General features: G+C 41.4%; 1 protein-coding gene across 5 annotated transcripts in view; it reads right to left on the bottom strand.

Moving 5' to 3' along the window:
* The window catches only part of ADAMTSL3 (ADAMTS like 3), a 178,841-nt gene extending 165,135 nt beyond the window's left edge, over positions 1-13,706 (bottom strand). The window contains exons 1-2 of one of the 5 annotated variants that reach the window (XM_004943830.5): positions 13,554-13,706; positions 11,592-11,686 (exon numbers count right to left, since the gene is read on the bottom strand). In XM_004943830.5, the coding sequence (XP_004943887.2) occupies positions 11,592-11,666 (75 nt within the window). In that variant the 5' untranslated portion in view covers positions 11,667-11,686; positions 13,554-13,706. Of the gene's footprint in view, positions 1-11,591; positions 11,687-12,579; positions 12,986-13,553 lie in introns of those variants that run through there. The other 4 variants (XM_004943825.5, XM_004943826.5, XM_004943824.5 and 1 more) reach the window with 4 other exon arrangements.
* Between the last annotated feature and the right edge of the window lie 8,789 nt (positions 13,707-22,495).

Genomic DNA, 22,495 nt, shown 5'->3' with positions numbered 1-22,495 from the left:
CCTAAATGTTAGTTTCAGCAATTCCAACCCAGACACACACTAACTAGTAATGTTTGTATAATTCACTCATGTTTTGTGCAAGAAGAATCTTACTTTATGAGTTAAATTTTATTCATAGCTGAAGTCTACATTCAAAACAAGACCGGGTTATTATGGAGGCAAAATCTTATAAAAATTGAAAACTCCCTTTGAAACACATGCTTTCCAGTAAAAGCAGCTAGCAAAACGCAAAACATGGTCAACATTCCAACACCATGATGTCAATTTTCATATGCACAGGCAAAATGCCGCATGCAGAAATCAACTCTCTATCATATCTCCCTTATTTATGATGTGCTTGTGTTTCCCTTTGTGTTCATTAGCAGAACTGCACCATGCAGTGGAAAGTGCAACCACTTAACAGGTTCAAAGGAATCTTCTGAATATAATAAGTCTGGCAAAATGCCACATTGATTTTCAAAAAGTGGATTCCCACGTTCTGCTTCAATTCTTCTTGAAAAAAAAAAAAATAGCATTTGCTCTAAGGAATAGTTCTGATGTTCCCCTCTGCAGTAGTTCAGAGAAATTCCTGCCAACAGGGACGGTCTGGAACCCCCTAATAAAAAGCCCTTCAGTGAGACACTAAAAACCTGCCACATACGCAAACACACACACAAAAGGGGAAATCACCTCAAATTGTGCAATGTTTATAAGCAAGAAGAAAATCATCCTTTCAATTTCTCTTTTTTTTCCAAAGGGACAAATGCAGCCAATTTTCAAGAAAAGTAACAGCTGCAGACACAGCTTTAAATGCCATCTGTCCTTCGCAGTCACATGAAGAGACAAAATGATTCACACCACACCACAGGAAGCATGATAACCAACTCATGAGCACTAATGAAATACAGCCCCATTTTTCTTCCCATGGGCAGGTCTTACTCAGGAAAAGCTCCCACTGATGTCTCAGGCAAAGTGCCTACAGCCTTTGCTGGCACTGTTACTCAAATGCAGAATGTCACACTGTTCAACTAGAAAGCCTTGTACAAATTTTACAAAATAAGTCTCAGTTGTGGCACAGTAACCTAATGAAGTCCACAGGGCTCCCCAGGCTGGATTTCATTCCAGGACTGAGGTATTAGGCAAGTCCTCATACTACACCACTGAATAAATCAGTGTGAATTTTTGGCAGACAAGGAATGATGGGACACTCCTATAGTAAAGTTGAAGATGACAAGATCCTTCCTACAGCATCCTCATGGGAGGCTTAATGTTTGAAATTATAAAGAAGTCCACAATTCCTACATTTTTCCCATTTCTAAATAGTAGTTTCTATGTGACATGATAGATAGCTCACAGAGGTCTAAACTCAGCAAGAAAAATAAGCAATTATAAACAAATACATCATTGGTGTTTGCTAAGGACATAATTCAAGGAAGTTCAAAAGATCACAACAAGGTCTACATGTTCTGTTATCCCAGCTAAGGCCCTTCTCAAGATGGTTATCTATAGGAAGAAGTTTTCTCCAAGAAAAGCTTAGCATTCCCAGTACATCACTGTTGCCTTTGCAAAAACTATGGAAATTCTTTTTAAAAAAAATAAGAATTCAGCTCATATATAAAAATTAAAAGTACACAGAAATTTTCCCTTTCAAGGTAGGGCTGCTTCCTATGACTAGGTAAAGATTTAAAAGGTTGCAAGTTAAGAACAGGTGATGCTAACAGGATGTTTGAAAGGCCCATGAGACTTGCAACATTAAGTAAAATGTATTTGCCTATCGATCTAATTGCTTACTAATTTTCAAATCTATTCCCACTGGATAAGTAATGGCATTTTAAGCCTAGCTCCTGGCATTAAAAATACATTTCTAATTTCCTTTTAGCAGAAGATAAACAGCTGCATGGTAAAAAGCCATACATTAAGATGGCATTCTGTAGGTTTTTGTATGGTTTTAACCAACCTATTGTGTTCCAAGTTTAACTGAAAGAGGTAGGAAGGGGAAATGAGAAATACATTTGGGTGCACAGTTTCACAGTGAGGTGAAGGCAAGCGTTCACTCATTCAGAGAAAATGTCTGGAATATTTGTGTCTTATGGAAGGACTTATCACATAATGAAAGAGGAATTTAAGCCAAGCCTTATTTAGTAAGATATCAGAAGACGTTGCCCTACTTATCTTGCACAAGAAAATGATAGCTTGTTCAAAAACAAGCAGCTATTCCAGCCATCTATTAAAATTATGTAAATTTAAGTTTTGGAATTCTTAAAGGACAATTTTGAAGATGTGCCAGAAACAATAAAATTTTGTAACAAAAAAAAGTAAAAAAATTATAGCAGACAGATGAAGAAGCAGCTCAGAATATAGCTACTTTTTTTTTTTGGTCAAGACTATGCCTCTAGATATGCCTGAAGTTTAGAGAATATATTTATTTCTTTAGTTTCTAAATGATGAGTCACAAGTGACAACAGTAGTAGGTTCTAACTTCCAATTCAGAGACCCTCAAGCATAACCCAAGCGAACACTGAGATGGTGTAAGAACAGCTGAACTGATTTGGACTAAGGACACATACTAGACCATGAGCTTCCAATAGTCACTGTAAGTAGATACCCAGAGAAAGGCACACACAGAGCAAGCACATACTATACTTTGCTGAAGTACTTTCCTGGACTTATGTACCTCTCTTTTTAGCCTGACGTGGTTTGTCTATTTTGTAATACTGAGTGGCTCTTCCAAGCACTTGTCCTGTCTTCCTCTGAATTCCAGCATCCTTCTACTCAACAGAACCCCTGGCAAGTAGTACCAAAGACCATACATAGAGGACAATCTCTCTCTGTTGTTCTGAATGCACTTCCTAGTAATTACCAGTTACATCACACAGTTGTTATGCTGGAAGAAACAAGTTCCCAGTTTATCCCTGCCTAGATTTTCAACCTTATTCAGAAAATCAACCTTATTCAGAAAAGGATCAGAACCATATACTGTGCTTAAGTGTGAGCACACCATGAATTAACACAGTGAGAACACAACACTCCTTGCTTTGTGTCCTCCCTTCATAGCACTTCCTAATGTTGAGTTTACATTTTTGACTACCGACAAGCTCCAAGAGCTAGCAGTTCCATGAAGAGACATACCTGGGAATCACTGTTCTAGAGGAAAAGTAATGGTTCAATAGTTCTTCACAGAAAGCACCTTACATTCATACAAATAGAACTATATGATCAGGTGCGTAAGGACAGAGTCCATTTAAACAGTCTTATCAGTTAGTGGTGTTAGCCAAATCCCAACATAGCAGGCAGCACATCTCTTCAGAGATGGATGTATTCCCTCTTCAGCTTTCTAACAAAAGTGCTGATGAGATCAGCTGAAAAAAAAAAAAAATCAGTAATCTGCTGGACATGCTGGCAGTTTCCAACCAGAACATCATTTAGTAAGCAGGCAATACTCAAGACACTGCTACAACACTTTTTTTTTTCCAGCCAGCATTCATGTTAGTCAACCAGGGAGCAGTTTAAAACTATTTGGAGACTCAAGAAAACAAAACACCAAATGAATAATGAGACTTTGAAAACGTCTAATGAAAGGAGACTCTCAAGAGAGGAAGCCAAATCATATCTTAGCATATTTTATTTGTTATGCATCCACAGAGAGTAGTGAGCTTGTTTGGCCTTTTGCTTCCACACCACTGCTATATCAGCAAGAGGCTGCAGTAGCTGGGACAAAAGGACAACTCCCATTGGAACGGATGTATCTGAATGCATCAGAACCATGACTTGCATTACCCTTTCTTATTTCTCCATACCTTTTGATAGCCTGGTGCAGCCACACATACAAGCAAGGAAATGGCAACAACGATCAGAAAAAAAAAAAAAAACCACAAGTGAAGACTTTTTTTGATGCTAGCTCATTTCTTTCTGAATCAGTCCGCTGGCAATAAAGCTGGATTCTGCAGCCTTCTGAAGGGTGCAGAGCAACAGAGACTGCAAGAAAGCAGTCACCTTCTCCTGGTGTTCTGGGGCAGTGTAAGTGTGCCCATGTCACCTTCATTCTCAGATACTGAAATGCAGTAGATCAGGCAGCTAAAGCTCTGTTCTCTATGTCTGCATGTTCAGAATCTCCTCAGTTTCTTCTGTGTAAATACATTATAAACGATACTCTGTTCTGCTTGCATGCACTGACAAGGGACTGTATCCTATAAATTTTAAGCAGCTTAGATTTTTGGCAAAAAAACTGATGACAGAAAAAGCATTACATAAATACAGAAATACAAGTTTCCACATATAAATAAATACTTATTTAATGCTATGCAACAGCATCATTAACCAGTTGGGACCTCCCACCATGACACAAATGACAACAGTTAGCATACAACAACAATCTAGTAATTGCAGTCATAAATGCATTTTTAATATTGCTTCACAATTTATTTGAGCTGACTGCATTCACTGTGTTTCTAGTGGATCCAGAAGCATGACAAACTGACAATTCTTGGAAACCACATTTCTCAAAACAGACTGAGAATACTGTTTTCATTCCCTCTCCATAATGATGTTAAATCTAATAAATATAAAATTAGAAACAGAAATAACATTGTTCCTAAACAATTTATGTAATACGCTGTTTGGAAGGGACGTATTAAGCCAGAATTTCAGGAACTGCAGTCCGTTTATCAACACTTGATGCTTCTATTTTCATCAAGAATCTATACATCCAGGTACTAGAAGTCACACACCACAATCCTAGTCTCTCAAAAGAGTCTTGAGGGTGAAAGTTTTGGTTTAATCGTTTAAATAGGAAGACAGATGGTTAGCCAGGCTTTTGGAAGTGCCTAAGGCACTTCAGTGCCTGGTTCTGATCATACTAATGGAAATTTAGCCCATCACTTGTTTTGAAAATCCTGTTAAGCACCTACCAATACAGCTAAGCACTTAACAATATTTGTGTTTAACTTACAAAGGCCCAAAGCTTAATGAAAGTCATCAAAATAAAGGCTCCACATCACATAGACCCTTCTGAAACAACTACTCTATTTGCAACAAATTTAGCACCCTTGAGTAGTTGACAGTCATCAAGAAGTTTGCAGAACCATGCTTGCTCTTAGAAGATGGAGTGAGGCAGTTTTGAAAATATAACCCTTAAATCCAAGAGCACTTAACAGCCCACAAACCTTCATTTAATATCAAGAAAAGTTCTCTTCTTACAGTAAGAAAAGTTCTTTACAGACTTGCTTACAAAAACCTAAAGGAATTACTTATCAGTGACAAAGTAAGTACAGAGGATATTTCAGAACTGCAATGCAACACAGTTCCCATGTGGGTCTTATTCATGAGAGTAAGCCTTTCTAAAGAGAGTAAGCCCCTTTCTAAAGCCACACGTATAAATTTGACAATCTCTTCAAGGGATCCACGAATGAGAGGTGAAGAACATTCCTGATGCGCCATCTCAGAAGTTAGGAAAGTAAATCTCTATTGAGACAGTGCTGCAAGTTCAAGTCTATAAACATGTTCTGTTCCATTCCAAAACAAGGGAAACCAGATTCTTATTCCAAAACTCACAAGAAAGTTGAAAATGCTTTTCAGAATGAAAAGCCATGCAGACAAATAAATACTGAGCTTAAAGACTGTAGAACCTTCAAAAGGAAGTTTGTCTGATGTTGATCTGCATGCAGAAAGCAAGCTGGGGCCAAATCTAGACTGATTAAAGCCTGAACTTTCCTTCCACCAGCTGTTCGCTTCTTTTCCCACTTCTAGCTGCACAACCCTGTTGTCTCTCTAGAGTTGCCATGGCTATATCCAGTGTCCTTGCCAGAACGCTGTTCTCATTAGCAAACTGCATTTCAAAAAACACACCCACACTTTCACCATGCACAAATGGTTTTACAGAGATCCCTCTTAATAAGTATTACTCTGAAATTGTTGAAGTACGGCAATGTTGGACTGTACACGGCCATAGGACTCTAATTAGCATAGGCTGTAAAGTATCTTAATAACACACATTTAGCAGTCAAGTGCAATGTTTGCAACACACTAACATTTCTCACATAGCCTTACAATGCAAACAATGATAGAAGCCCTGCTCCCACTGTCATCGTAATTAATATACTTACTAGCCACATTATATTTGATGTTTTCTAAAACCCCAACTCCTGCACACAGGATTTTAAGAAAACTTCAAGATTCTGAAGGCTCAAATGAATGCAGATAAAGACAAACACATAGATCTTCTAGGCTCTGAAGCAAATAAAAATGACTCCAATTTTAAAATACATTTTCTTTTGAAGCCAAACATTATTCGGGATGGCCAAACTGATTTCTAAACAACTGATAAAAGGGCTCCAATATCAGTACAATCCACCACAGACACTATTGGTACTGTGAAGGCAGAAACAGAATTCGGTATCTGAAAAATTGCTCCATCAGTACAGTTTATGCCTGAATTTGGTAAGGAATATGAAGGATCCAGATGCTCCAAGCAAACCTGAATGAGTAATTATCAATGACTAAGTTTGCAAGTATCTGCTAAAACCAGAGATCATCCTAGAGCTATTCCTTCACTTCCTAACTACTTCTCCAAGGAAAATTCTAAGTTGCAGGCAGTTGTAAAACATTGTTCTTACACTGAAACTTCTCTAAAAGTGTTCAAGCTTTTGGAACTAGCAAACCAGAGCTTTACATAGAACTGACTTGAGAATCTCAATCCAAATGTTACAGTGACCTCATCAGAAACTATCATCAGTGAGCAACGATACACGTGTCTGAAGATACAGATATAGAATTCCAACTCTGTCTGGACACAGAAGCTGATGGAATGAATGATTTCAGGCTATACCTCAGATGAATAAACAAAGCATGATTTTCTCAAGCTGTATCACGGTAAGCATCATTCATATTCACTATGATAAAAAATAGCTACTCAAAATGAAAATAAAGAAATAAAAAACTGATATCATCTGGATATCATCTTCACTGATATCATCTGGAATTTTTGTCATCTCCCATAGTTGCTTAAGCTTTTAATGAGAGTATATTCATAAAAGTAAGTATTCAAACATATTCTGTGACTCAAGTCACAAGGCAGAATCATCATAATTGTTCGCCAATAGAACTCTTTTGGACTGTAAGCAGGAGATAATTGCAGTTCAGATTCTATGACCACTCGTTGAGCAATCGTTATTAGTCACCAATTAAAAATGAGTTAAGGAACTTCCCAGAGTTTTCTGAAAATACAGTCACTGAGTTAAAGTATTTTGATTGACAAGCATGTAAGTCAGACCACTACGGAGTCTCAGAAGCATTATTTGTCTGCAGTAGAGGTATTCAACCTTCAAACAACAACAAAAGAAAACCACAAAACTATATTGAGGTTGATGGCAAAACTCTGAATGTGTGCAGAATTGAAAAAAAAAAAAAAAGAAAGAAAGAAAAAAAGAAAAAAAAAAAGAAAAAAAGGAAACTTCTTCAAATTTAGACCTGGATTTCCAAATTACATTTGATACTTTATATTGTATGGAGTGTAAATTAATCTCTTTCCTGATGTTGATGTGCAACACGCTCAGTGACTGTAAAACAATATTCCAAAGGTTTTCTGCAGAGATAGTCTCTAAGTCCACTATGTCGTGTAATGGACATCAGATTTTTGGCCGCAAAAAGCTCAACCTTAAAGTCATTTGCTATGTTGGTAGTTTTTGGCAGATTGGCTATGCAGAAACATTTAGAATAAGATAATGTTTTCAGCATGTATATCTTTTACATCCAAACCACCATAGATAGTCATAAAAAATATAACACAAGTAAGGATTGCAGAAACATAAATCATGAGAGCAACCAATATTTTGTTGAATGTGACCTATCAAACATCCCCTTCCAGAGAAATCCAAAACTAATTCTTCATAAATATCCAGACATAGTATGTTTGCTATAATTCCCTCCCCAGACCTTAGCAATCCCATGGTCTTTAGAGATGAGATGAACCAACTTGTAGAGGGTTTAACTAGCACTCAAGGAACTTAAGAAAATATCCGTGTATTCCAAATTTGAAAAATAGCATAAGAGAACAAACATAAAGCAAGCCCACATGCAAAATCCTTGATGATACATATCTTATCCCTACCATTCCACTAGCGATCATTTCTTGTTGACATTAAGTCATTAGTAAGAATATCATACATATGGTCTTGCACCTATTTCGTAACATAAAACAGCATCTAACTGAACAGTGTAATAAAACATCACCATGAGGTTGAGATGAGAGTAGGTACCAGGCTGAACACCCTGTCTCATCAATTACCAACTCTTGGTCCTTAGGAGCAGTAAAACTGCTTCTGATAAGTTCTCTGCAATACTAGGTAAAGGGTCATTAGCAATATCAATAATCATACATAGAAAAAAGGTGACTCACCCAACTCATGGTGAGGATCTCTAAGCACAGAACACTCCTCCTCAGGAAACAGCCTTCATCCAGGAGACATTCTCCCTTTGGAGGCTAACCCTTAAATGAGCCCAGGGAGGGGTGGACCCTGAATCTGGTCAGATGGGAAGCACAGGTGGTGGATTGATTGCACCTGTGCTTCCTGAGCCAGCCACCCCCTTCACCAGGTGCTCAATCATCAGTTCAGGCCATGACACAGCAGTTCACCTACACCAATGTGTGGCCACATCTTCTCAAGAGATTACTTAACAATTTTAGATTTAAATACTTTTACTTTGTTTATTCTCTGCTATTGATAGCTCACTTGCTACCACATGAGAAAAGAGAATAGCCTCTCACACTAGATTTAGTAGTAAGCACGTGTGGTCAGTTAAAGCCCTAAGCAAGTATATAGTTTGCTAATGTTCACAAATACATATAATCTGTGGAATACAGTAACTGCCTTGGAAGGATTCATCGTTTAAATCTACAGAAGTAGTGAATTGTTCTGTTCTGCCGATACTGCTGCCTTATTTTTTTTATTTTATTTTAAGACAGACTCACAGACACCATTTGCTTGGGTTGCTATTGGCTTTAGCCTAATGCAGTTCCATCCATTTCACTTCTATTGGCGAGACCAGGAAAAGGAAGCCCTGTGTCTGCAGAAGATCACAGCCAAGGCTAGCTTGCAAGTGATCTCTTTCTGAGTCAAATTTATGCCACTGCTCTTGCTCTCTCAGGACAATTTTAACAAAATAGCAGCTCAGCAGTAAACTGTTTGCTGGTTATCCTATGAAACCTGACTAATCTGCTGGTAGAGCCACTAATACACCCTTGAAAAAAGATTTTGTCATGAACTTGAGACACTGTGTATCCATAAGTTCTGAGGTCAGACTGGAGCCCAGCTAAACGCTGCGCTATGCATGTTACCACGTTACTGAGGAATCAGAACAGATCCTACAACCCAAGTTCACTTCCACTTCTTCTCAGTAATAGCTACCTCTTTTTCACAACTTCTCATGTTAAAGTTTTCTTTGCATTACATTCGTACCACATTTCCACCACATTCTTTTTAAATGGTTATTATTTTATACTGTACCTGCCTCGAGCAGGATGAAATTAATCAATTGCACATAAGTGACATGACACAGATTTGTGACCTTGCCCAGCATCCAATTGTTTCTAATTGATTAGCTCCAGACATAAGCATTTTAATAGCCAAAAACAATACAAGTGGAAGTTATGGTACAATATTAGGGTAGAACAACTGTGTGTGGTCCATATAGTATGGCCCCAAGCAACCAATTAAAGAATTAATGGATATTGAAAACAAAAAATGTTATGTTTAAATAATGTGAAATATCTTTAATGTCACTAAAATTGAGATAGAACACCTAAAACACAGGAGAAGAAGGGATTTCTGCAAGATTGGAGTTAAGTGTTAATGGCCCAAATATGCCAAATGCCCTAGAATAATTAAAAGGACCAACAAGACAAAAAATATTTGACCTGGATTGAAATATTCATAAAATTACTCACAATGGTCTATTGATTACTACAATGTGTTTGGGTAGTTGTTTTATAAGGAGACAAGTGAAGCTATGCCAAACCATTTGTGGAGAGGAAGAAACTATGCCTCTACTGGTTCCAGTACTGCAATAAGAAAAATATGAAAGAAAAAATATGAAAGAAATGTATTCTAAAAGAAAAACTGGTCTCCTCAAAACCAAAAGATCCAAACACAAAGCTGACATTTCTTCTCCCATTATTTCTATTCTCATCTTACATGGAACTGTTAAGCGAACTTCACATACTACTTCATTTTATAGGGCTGGTTACTACAATATCATTCAACTTCTTGCACACAAAAACACAAACAGAACAGGCACAGAAAATCAGTAAATTTTTTTGCACTTACATGAGAAGCAAGTGAAAAAAGAGACCCCCCTGTTGTCCCATCTGCCTGGACACGCACTGCATGCACTACTTAACTCTTCTGTTACTAAAGAACGCAATAGCTTTTCCTTTTATGACAAGTCCTTTACTTGGGTAAACTGGTTTATTTCCAAGGCTAGCTGTATTGCTCCTGTGGGCAACCATAGCGTGGTACAGGAGGTGCTCATCAGCAAGTAACTGCCAAACAACTCATTGCACACAGTGCACCAGTGCTGTGAGTAGCACAGCTTGATCCCACTGCCTTATACTTCAGAGCCCATCACACATGGATCACAGCTTACTGAGCTGGCCAGTACTACCTCCTCATTTCTTCACATTTCTTTTGCCTACGGTATCAGCCTTTGATTCAAAATTATTTGGGATGTATGTTTAAATAATGACCAGCACCCTGTGCTCCAGTTTGACCCCTCCATTTCTCAGCATTGCGATAGCACAAACAGTACACAATGATAAAATAGCACCAATGATTTTCTACATAGCCAAGACTTAAGTTGGAAAAACTACCACAATATTTTAAAAATGGATACTATTTATTTCAAAAAATATTCTCTGGTTCATTTAATTGTCATTTTCTAAGTATTTCTTGACTCTGGAGCACGTAAGACAGAATAATCCTTGAAACGTTCTGTACTGTGGGAACTATCGCTATAGGGGATGACAGACTAACAACATCTCTGCCGCATGCCAGCACACCATATTTCTTGAAATACTCACTTCTTGGAACTGATTAGGCTCATATGTCAGGCAATAGATCAGTTGGCAGCTACAGCTTTCCTCCATGGTTCCTGTATTCATTGAACACTTGAAGGAAAGACCTTTTTGGACCTCCCTCCTCCCAAGATACTCACTGACTTCCAAGTGCTTTACATGTTTCTTCTTACACAGGTATTCATATAACCCTTGTCACTTATAGTATCTTAACGTTTATCAGGTGCTAAATCTCCTGTGGGCAAAGGGCAGCTGTGTTGCCTTGAGAGACCCCAGGCATTACACATCTGGCAAGATCTCCCTTTGGTCCCCACACAGTTGAGTCAGGTACAATATTACTACAAAGAGAGAAAATATGAATTTCCCATATGGATGTCTTTAAAATTAACTTCAGTGACAGGAAAACCTCGATCCCATTCTCACTGGGAACTTTTTATTTACAGTGCAGACACTTCAGCAGTGTTGTTTAAACGACGTTATCTGAAAGTCTGTGGCAAGATAGCCTAAAAAATACCAAGCACGGCAACAGCAACAAGCCATCACCTACCTGGAGATGAGCGTAGACAGCAATAGCAAGCCAAATGACCTCCCAGAAGAGCCCTGCACCGTTAGGGCTGGCCATCCTCGTGCGTTGGAACTCTGCTGAGAGAGATTGTTTCAAGTTACAAACAAAACCAAGTGGGCTGCGCCAGGATTTCAATGACTAAAGCAAACTAGGCAAAGGGACAGAACCAGCGTTTGGAAGAAATGCAATACAAACACCGGCGTTTGTGCTGGCCAGCGGAGCAGACTAGCAGCGCATGCCATGAGCACAGCCTGCAGGGTGATGTAGTTCCGATTAGGGAACAGAAGCAGGGTGGGGACGAGGGAAGGTTTGGGGAAGCAGGCAACAGGGGGCGAGTTTGATCGGCTCCTGCATGCAAGTCAGTGTATCAAATCGGCCCGTCCCGTCTGGATCTCTCACTTTCACGCATTCAGCGCCGACAACCCAGCCCTGGGGCCTCAGCAGTCGTATGTACTGCTTTTGAGAGTTCTGATCACAACAGCCCCGAGACAGGGAAGAAAATCCCCCAGTATAAAGACTCCCACCATTTGCAGGCCAACACTTAACTTCCAGGCACTTTTACTAAACGCTTCAATTGAAAACCTCTAACAAGAAAAAAATAAACATGCCACAATGCTGATAATTCTGATAACTCTTAGCGCATCTTCTTGCCTCAGCCTATTCATTACCACCATTATAAGACAGTGGAAGCTCCACGCACCCCTAACACATGCACACAGGCAGCCCTCCCTCCCTCCCTCCCCTCACCCTCCACCCCTATCTTTTTACGAGGACCCAGAGTGAATGCAGATCTTTCCTTCAAAAGCAAAATCACAGACATGTCCTTTCTAAAGTACCAGACGTCCCAAGAGAAAAGCAGCTACCCGAACAACCCCTGCACCTGTCAACTAAACATAATTAAGATTCCTTACAGAAATAAAGCGTTTAATTCCGAAAAGAAGAGAAGAGAGGAGACCCTCTTCCCACCCACCTACTTCCAACCTTCCACGCTCCTTAATGCTTTGGTGATTCAAAAGTTTCAATCTCCCGTGTGTTAGACAAGGAAGGTTCCTCCCCTCGCCAAGCACTGCCGAGATCCAGCCCAACACCCCGTAATCGGGTATCCCGCAGGTGCCCGGGCTTCCCCGGGGCTCCCCGAGCCGGCCGCGCTGCCGGCCCAGCAGCTCTCGCAGCGCCCGCGGAGTCCTTCTCCGGGAGGCGCCCGCTGCCCCCGGGCTCACCCACCTGGAGCGGCGCCGGGCTCGGCGCGGAGCGCAGCGCCGGCCGATGCTGGGGTCGGAGAGGAGCGGCTCCGCCGGCGCCTCCTTCCCGCTCGCAGGTCAGGGGAGAGCCTCGCCCGTCACGGCACAGGGGATACAGCATCCCGCATCGCGAGCGGCGGCCCCTCCCTCACGCCAGGCTCCAGCCCACCGCCGCCAGTTCACCGAGGTCCTACAGGCTGCTGGCAGCGGGCCGCCCCTCCCGCCGCCGCAGCCCGGCCCCGGCGAGAAGCGCCCGGGCGCCTCCACCTGCGGCGCGGGGCCGCCACCCGCCGCCGCCGCCGCCCGGCACCCCCTCGCGGCCCCGGCCTCCCCGGGCAGAGCGAGCGGGCGGGCGGCCAGCGGGGCCCGGCTCCCCCCGGCTGCGGAGGCGCTGGCTCCGGCAGCCCGGCAGCTCAGGACCGGGCGGTTCGTCCTCCCCCGAGGGGCGAACGCTACCGTGAAGTCAGCCCCCGAAGCTGACGCGGAGCAGCTTCCAAAACCGCAACCGTCCCTTGTCTCATCTCCAAGCAACTCTGACAATACAGCTGCAAATCTGCTCGCACACCGAGGAGGTCTTTAATCACGCTGCCCTCCGCGATATTTTTAGGTTTCCTACTGTAAATCTGACAAGTACGTCTCATCCGACAGCTCCTCTCGCCTTCCCCTCTCACTCGCTAAGCAGTAACGGGGTAAAATCCTCTACCTTTGCGCTGCGGGTTCCACTGACGTCCCGAGCTTTCGTCGAGTCTAAGAGCAACACACAGAAAAAGGGCTATTATCCCTGCCACCGGAGTTAAAAATACGCTCCGGCGAACTAAACATAACCGATGAAGAGTTTGTTCAAATATGTTGCGCTGGAAACTTTTCCAGCGCGCTGAGGTTTCTCACCAGCGAGGGAAAGCGCCTCCTCCATCGTTAGGAACAGAGTGCCCTCTGCTGAAAGTCGGCTGCGAGGACGGCGGCCAAAAGGACGGCGCGGGCAGAGAGCGGCCCCCGGGCACCGCTGGGCACCGCTGGGCACCGCACGACCCTCCCCTCCCCCCGGGCCGCTGGGACATGGGCTGCCTTCCTAGCACTGCTGTTAGCCACACATCACATCACAAAGTTGGGCCCTCAGATTCTAATAGAGTTTTCTAAATTTAAATGCTGATCGGCAATATTGTTTTCCTTTCAGTACTACTCGCCTGCGTTCTTTACTTTCTCCTTACTCTGATCCCTTCCTACGGTGTTGCTCCTCATCATTTCTTTGTATATCCCTAAACACAAAAGATAATCAAACATCATGACTGCAGGTCTTAGAAACACTCATTCATCTCCTGCAATTAATTAGAGAAGAAAGGAGAAGCAGGGAGCAGACCAGGCCAGACAGCTCCAGCAGGCACTCTGATTTCAGGGAGGATGCTGTTGTATCACTTACACACTTAATTCCTTGCATGATTTTGGGCTTAAGTTAGAAGTTCTATGTCTGAACGTACAAAGCGTGCAAGAAAACAGAGGTAAACATCTGCAAGCATCCCCCTAACCCCAAGGATGGTTTTCAGAAAGCATTAGAATAAATAATGGCATATGTGGTATGACAGTGATCAGCAATATATCTTATGAGAATATAAACAGGAAGGGGAATGGCTGTTTACAAGGGTGATAGGGAATAGTTTTAAACTGGGTCAGGGGAGGTTTTGGTTAGATATTAGGAGGGATTTTTCTGCACAGAGGGTGGTGACGCACTGGAACAGGTTGCCAAAGGAGGCTGTGGATGCCCCATCCCTGGAGGCACTCAAGGCCAGGCTGGATGTGGCTCTGGGCAGCCTGGTCTGCTGGTTGGCAGCCCTGAACATAGCAGGTGGTTGAAACTGGATGATCATGGTGGTCCTTTTCAACCCAGGCCGTTCTATGATGCTAGCTCAATCTACAGACAGTGACATTAATCTCATTCTCCCTCACCCTCCATGGGTGGGTTGCTTTTGGTGCTTTGGTTTTGGGGGTTCTTGTGTGGATTTTTTTATTTTTTATTTTTTGCTTTTATTACATAGAAATCATTGTGTGTGTGCGTGTGAGGGAGAGTAAGACGAGCACCATCCCAAGAACTAACAGTATTTATATGTCTATCCTAAACCTACTGTTGAAAAATTCTACAGTTGTTTTGACAGCCTTCCATGGGGGCATTTCCCTGTATGAAACTCACTCTTGCGTCACAGCCACTTGTTGCTTCCTTTACCCTCTTTCTTTAGTTTCTTCACCTCAGCCTCATCCCCCACCCCCTGCACTGCCATCTCTAGATTTCAGGGAACACGAAAGCTTTGGGAATTTAACTCCTGCTGGAGATCTCCATTTGCCCTTCTGCCGAGCCAGGCAAAAGCTGAATGAAGCTCGGGGGTCCAGACAAGATCTGTCAGACAAAACCACTTCAGAATTCTGAGCACCCATGGCAGACTCCTTCAATACATGTTCCAAAGTTAAAGGCCACAGACTTACATGTTCCAGACGGCTAATTTTCAACTCCGGGACAGTTTGTCAACAATCCTAATAAACTAATTAATCATTAAATGAAATCATTGCTTCTAAGGGAACAATTAACTTCCCTTCTGCTCACTGTCCGTAAGCTCGGTGGATTATAAACTCTTCAAGGAATGATTTATTCTTTGTCTTTCCCACTGCTTGCAGAGCTCCTTGTCCAGCGCCAAGTCCTTGAGTACTGCTTATTAGCAAATCTATCACACATTTTTCTGATTGGCACTCATGCCACGTTAGTCTGGCAGAGCTGGTATAAGATTTTTGAACAGGAAGCTACAGTGAATCTCTCAAGAGTTCACATACGTAACTCCAGTATTCATCTCCTGCTATTAATAATGTTTTTCTATTACATATGCCTTTCTTTTGCTGTTCTCTAAAATATACATCATTTAAATGACATTAAATATGGCAGCTGTAAAGCTCTTGTACTTCATAGAATTGCAAGATATGGACGTTTGCACTGATTTCATTGAACACAATCATGATCTCATCCATCTGTACAGCTGGCACAGTCTCATACAGAACCTGGTTGGAAGTACAGTAGTCTGTTTTCTATGTACTTAAGGCCATATGTCTTTAGTAGTGACCACAGTCATTGAGCATTTTGTTATTAATTGATTTACATTCAATTGTGGCAACAAAAATCTTCATCTGCAAGAAGAAAAGGCAGGGAAATGAAACCCTGCAGGATACAGATATAGGCCAAATTGAAGCAAATTACATCTCTGGTCTGGTAAATAAAAGAAAGTTTGATCAGATGCTAATCATCAGATTCCACTCCTAGAAAACCTGAACCCAAAGCCTTCAAATCTAGAAAAATGCACGTCTCTATTTACCTCTGTCCTGAAATGCAGGTGTACACCTTCAGCAGACCCCACTACATATAAACATTCTCTCAAAGCAAGTTCAGCTAAGCCAATCTGATGATCATGAAGGCCATTTTTACATCATAACAAAAGTCTGTACTACTCAGGGAAAATGCGTTTGGCTAAACTACAAATTCAAAATCCACTGAAACTGTGCAGAACAACATTTGGCTCATAAATCAGGATTAAGCCTAATGAATACCAAAGCTGGAAGTATCCTGCTGAGGCCCCATGCAGAAAGTGAATTTTGGTAGGAGGCCTCAAAGTTATCAGTAATAGAGCTGCACCTGATTGACTAATAAAAGGAAAATGTTAAATTTCCTGTAACGAGAGTCATGAGAACTCTGATACGGCATAATCAGTTCTTTGACTCCGCATCGTGTTTGTACAGGGCGCCTGTTTACCCTGAAATAACAAGCTCTCTGGGGGAGAGAGCAATCATGCACTGTCACACTTCACAAACGTTATATGCTATAGAGAGTAAAGCCTCTATTAGTAAAAGCACAGAGTTCAGCTATGGTACTGTGCCTTTCAGTCCCCAGCGTGAGGGAAGCCCTGCGTTCCATGCTGATGGCTGCCCTGTGCTTTGGAAACAGCTCCATCAGAACAGCAAGGAGGAAAAAAAAACGTGTGGCTTAATGAAAAAATAAAACCACACTTATGTGCAGACCAAAATGTTATAGCAAATTTCTGTTTTCCTCTCAGTTTGTGTTCAGCTGAATCCAATATTAATAAATGCAATATATACAAATGGTCACTACTGCAAGTATTTGAATAAATATTTGTCCTTTCTTGTCTCTCAAATTCTGTTTTTTATCTTCAAGCAAAACAACTTGTGGTGCATTTGCATATTTATGATCCTGTACAGTAGTAGCAGATGCATTAAATTTCATGACTTTCCAGAACAAACACATTTTGTTTCAGTTGGAATATACATCCAGTTTGTTTGTCAGCTCAGTGCTCATAGCCCTAACAAAAATGCTGGAATAGAATAGACTACTTACAGTACAGTCACATAATTGTTATGTAGTTTTGATGCCTATATTTTCACGTGATCATTGTGGGCATAATTGAAAAATATTTAAAAGAAAAAATTTAATTAAAAATATATAAAAATACATAAATTTGTGTGCAGATAAGGAAAAATGAAAAACTGCATGCAGGGGTAAAATTTATTTGGTCTATTTGGACTTTTTCCCCCCTAGCTTGCAAAATATATATAAAACAAACAAATAGATATGTGTATTTATAAAATATATATGCATACAAACACACACCCCTACATAAAACCCCTCTGAGGGCTGTGGGTATGCCAAATGTGAACTCTTGAACTTATCTGCCATTTTCTTCCCATGCAATAATGACAACAGCCCACCTTCCTCAGAAGCCTTGATGGCCTTTACTTCTGTGCTTAAGAATAAAATGTTACTGAGTGCTCTGTGAAACAGGCAGCACCTGGTGACTAAGCAGAGCCTCTGAAGAGATGGGCTGCATTGCATGTCATGAACACTACACAAAGCTCAGCATGACAATTGGTTTTCCTCAGTAGGTCATTGCAGGTAGGGTAGGAAGCAGAGCAAAGCAGATTACCTGCATCCCAAGACAGCTATCACATGTCACTACGTGTCCAGATACACAGCAATATGGATATGGAAGGAGAGAGTATAAGCAAATGTTGAGATAGACAGGGGGGGGAGAAAAGGGAAGTTTGGAAGAAATACCTCATTGGGAGGAGCTCAAGTGACAAAGACAATGCAGTTTTGAAAGCAGAGGATGAATGATTAATGTAGGAAGATGCAGCAAAGCCAAAGGAAGTAATAAGCATGGGTAGGAGTTGAAGCAGAAGAAAAAAAAGCAAGAAACAGAAATGAAGCCGTAGGAAAATAGCGTCAGAAAATAACTGACACTGTGCATCAAGTGGTTGGCAGTAACAAGAACTAAGTTCACACTGTCGTGCATACAGTCTGCATGTGAAGTTACAAATACAGAACAGCTATAACAAAACCCACTACAAAATGGTTGTGTGCTCCTCTTGGCTTGTGCAGGTGAGAACAAAGCAGCAAACAACACATCGTGCCCAAAAGAGAAAGCAGGATGGTGTATTAACGGAAGACAGAACTCCTGGGCCAATCTATACTTTAAAGTTCAAAGCAAATATGAGGACAGGAGACAAGCGTGAAATCCATTTCTGATTCTTCTGTGCTCTTCTACTTGCCAACCCCTTCTGCCACTCTGTCAATTGCTCTAATTTCTTGGGTTGCACTACTACAGTCTTCATTAAGAGACTGCACTATGAATCACTACCAGAGGAAAAGCATCCCTTCTCCCCAGCACAGTCTGGCTGCAGCCAAGAGCTTCATGTGGAGGTACCAGGTCAAGTGCAACAGCAGCAGGGTAAGCTACCTGCTGTCTGTAAAATGAATGCAATACAACTCAGCAGTGATGCTTGGGGAAAACAAAATAAAAAAAAAAAAAAGAAGATCATTTTGTTATTATATTCTACTAAAAGATATGGAAGTGATTTCATTTTCACAAGGGACTCAGATTCGACTTAGTTGTGGTGGATCAGAGGAGGTTCCTGGCTCCTGTGGGAGCCAGCAGATGTACTAGTTCTTGTTAATATGCAGTGATGACATAATTGAACTCAATCTATTTGACAACGAAGAGGATAAAGAAAGGTTAGCAAAACTTGGTGGATGGAGAAAAAGAAGTTTTCTGAAGCTCCACACCGACATTCTGGAGATATATAGTTGCTGGAAAACAAACAGACAGAAACAGCCACACTACTTATTTCCCACTTTTCTGTTGATTTTCTCCTTTGCTGGCTCTGAGAACATCACAGTCTCTGAAGTTCCTTCGAAGTCTGCTACTGATATTAGTAAAATCTGTAGACTGCCTGTATTATTGCAGACCTGTGCCCTAGCTATGACATCTTTTCTCATTCTGTGGAGACACCCATTAGAGAAATTGAGATACATTCTATGTAAGGCTGGACAAGAGCAGATACATTCAGACAGTAAGCCAGATTCTGGTCATTGCTGTAACAATGTAAGATGTACATAATGCACAACATCTTCTCTGAGAGGGTGGTTGGGCACTGAAATCAACTCCTTAGGGAAGAGGTCATGGCACCAAGCTGCCAGAGTTTAAGGAGTGGTTGGACAACATTATCAGGAAAGTGGATTAAATGTTGGGTAGTCCTGTGTGGAGCCAGGAGTTGGACTCAGTGCCCTGTCCCTGGAGACACTCAAGTGCTCTGAGCACCTGATCAGCTGTAGATGCCCCTGATCAGTGCAGGGGGTTTGGGCCAGATAGCCTTTAAGGGTCCCTTCCAACTCAAATGATTCTATGATCCCTCTAACTCAGGATATTCTATGATACTCTGCATTTGTATGTGAATTTGTTCACCAGTGAAAATAGGGCAGCCTAATGTTATCAGTTGTTAACTACCAAACATCACTAACAGATATATTATCCATACAATGTGTTTTACTAAACAAAACCTATTGTTTACTTTTGCATCTAACTACGCAACAAATTATTTCATGATACTTAAATTATATTTCTATTCTTCTGTTATCTACCAGTTGCTAGAAGGTTGTTATTCTAGCACAGTCAAAAGTCACTGGGAGCTGGCTAGCTTGTCCCACTTAATTTGTTAGAGAAGTAGGAGCATAAGCTGAAGCACCATGCAGGAGGATGACACTTGCAGATACATCATCCAGAGAGAATGTCTCCCTCTACATATTATTGCTAATATTACAGAAACAGTAATTGCCCTTTTACCTTTCTGGTCAGCGAACAGCAGTTTTCTCACGGAGCCTTCATATCCACTGTGCTGTTATTGACGATAGCCTTCAACCATCTGCAGGCTAACAAGACTCAATCTGGTTTCATCAGCTCCAGGCATGTGTGAGTCACTAACATCTGCCTGTAAATAAGCTGTTTGGCAAAGGGCTTATTCCTATGTTTTACATTTTAAATAGCACTACTGCTCCATATGCAGACTCCTTGAATTGCCACAAAAGCTGATCGCTATCCAGTAACACCTTGCTTTGTTTCCAAAATATATTTAGGAAGAGACACCCATAAGTTAGGGAGAATGATTGTCAGAAACAGAAAAGCACTGCAAAGCTACAAAGTGTCTCAAAAGTATTTAAGACTTAAAAAGTAGACATAAATTCAAACATTCTGTATCAAGTCATAAAGACAGGTAAGAAATGCTACTTCTATCAACCAATCTGGACTCACCCATGACTACAGCGGTTACTGCTCCAACAAACTGCCCTCCTAGGAGCAGCCAGAGCCAGCTGCTTCCCACCAGAGAGAGCCAGGTCAGAGAGCAAGGCCAGCAGGGCACAGCTGCACCGACCCCTGGGCAAAGTGAGCAGAGAGACTGGAGAGAGCTATAATAATGAGCAAAGACCTCAGAGAGTGCTACAGTAACAAGGGAAACATAAATGCAACCTGAAAAATCAGTCCACTGGTCAACCAATCTCACAAAAGGACAACCCCCCCAACCTGAGAGCCCATAGAGTCCCTATGGCCCAGGGACAGAGATGTGGGTGTGTGGCCCCAGCTGAAGCTGCTCAGGGCCATTAAGGCATATTAATGCACTCAGAGCCCTAACAGCATTTTGGAACTAATTTAACAGATTGCTGACACATGGGTAGAACTGGCTAGCAGATATATAAGGGAAAGGATAGCGAGGAATTTGGTTCATGTTTTCTGGTCCTTATTTTATCACTGTATTTTTTTTTTCCAGTGACTTTTACCAGCTTAAGATCTGAAAAAGATGCTTAAAAAAGTCCACAAATTTTTTACATGTATTTAACATTTTTTCTAATTTAGTATAATCTATAACATTGTCCAGATCTCTCATATCTACATTTTCCTGCAAACAAACTATTTGTAGAAAAGCTTTTACTGTGCTTTAGTCTGATAAGTCTTTTCCTACAGTTTTTCCTGACGTGCTCTGTATCTCTTCTTAATCCTACCACACTCCTGGCATCTTTATACTAGAAACAGTAGGAAAAAATGGCATAGGGTTATCTCTGTAAGAATTCCCCAGCTCCATTTGTGGTCTAAACAGTGCAGATACAGTCTTAGGGAAAAAAAAGACAGAATGAAAAAGGAGCAGTAACCGGATTCCACTAACTCACTGCTGCGATGCCTTCGCACAATAGATAAAACTGGCTCAGACTGTTTTTGGGCTATTTCTTCCAGCTGTTTTTGTTTCTACTGCTACAAAGCCCTGGCAGGCAAGAAAAATATTCTTGGAATAGCAGATTTCTAGCTTTGGTCTGTGTCTGTTCCAAACCCATGCAATGTATTTGAACAGCTGGCCAGTACATGCAACTGTCAAACATGACAAGGACATATGAGCACAGCGTTCCTTGTGGAGGACTGAGGTTTCAAAGCTGAAGTATACCCTCCGACATATCTATCTTGGTCTTAGAGGTACGTATTCAGATTTGAATTATACATTTTATTTTTCTTGACTTGAGTTTTCTACTGGCAGTGAAGAAGAAACAAGTACTCATTACAGCAAAATAAAAAGACTGGAACTGCTTTGCAGAAAAGAATTTCCTCGTGCTATTGCTAGGATAAGAACCAGAGAGCTCAGTATGGCCTTACAGCGTTACTGTGCTACATACATTTGTAGCCTTGAAACTGTGTTTTACTTTTTATGCAAATGTGTAAGGAAGTTCAGATAACCTCCTGATGAACATCTATCCATATCTTCTCTAGTTCCTTCCCCTACTTCATGTACTTTTGTATCCACGGCATGCATAGCCTAATTATAGAATCCCTAGCTACTGTCTTGGGGCCGACTTCATTGTTCCCCCATGGGACGTGCCTCTGGACCTGGAGAGTGAAGTTAGAACTTACCTCTACAGCACTCATAACATTCATCTTTCCTGTTAGTGAACTCTAAGATGTCAAGGTACCAAAGCTCTATTTTGGAGAGTGCAACTCGTACAGTTTAGACTGTAAGTGCAGGAGTTCACCTGCCTGTGTAGAATCCAGCTGTAAAGGTCAGAGAGTATAAGAGGAAAATTCAAATAGCACAGCCTGAGGTTGGGAATCAAGCATATCAGCCTGAAACTGCAGCTTGCTTCCTGACAACAGCACAGCTTTAGGAGAACAGCACACACTCAGACTGCAGTGAATAACATCTTGCTAGGATGCTGGAAGTAAGCAGCAACAGAGTATGAGATGCTTCCAGTGTGAAAGTGCAGCATCCAATGACTTTTTGGTACCTCTG

This window comes from Gallus gallus, chromosome 10, assembly GCF_016699485.2.
Source record: "Gallus gallus isolate bGalGal1 chromosome 10, bGalGal1.mat.broiler.GRCg7b, whole genome shotgun sequence".
NCBI lineage: Eukaryota > Metazoa > Chordata > Aves > Galliformes > Phasianidae > Gallus > Gallus gallus.
This window is presented reverse-complemented; position numbering and strand designations above follow the sequence as displayed.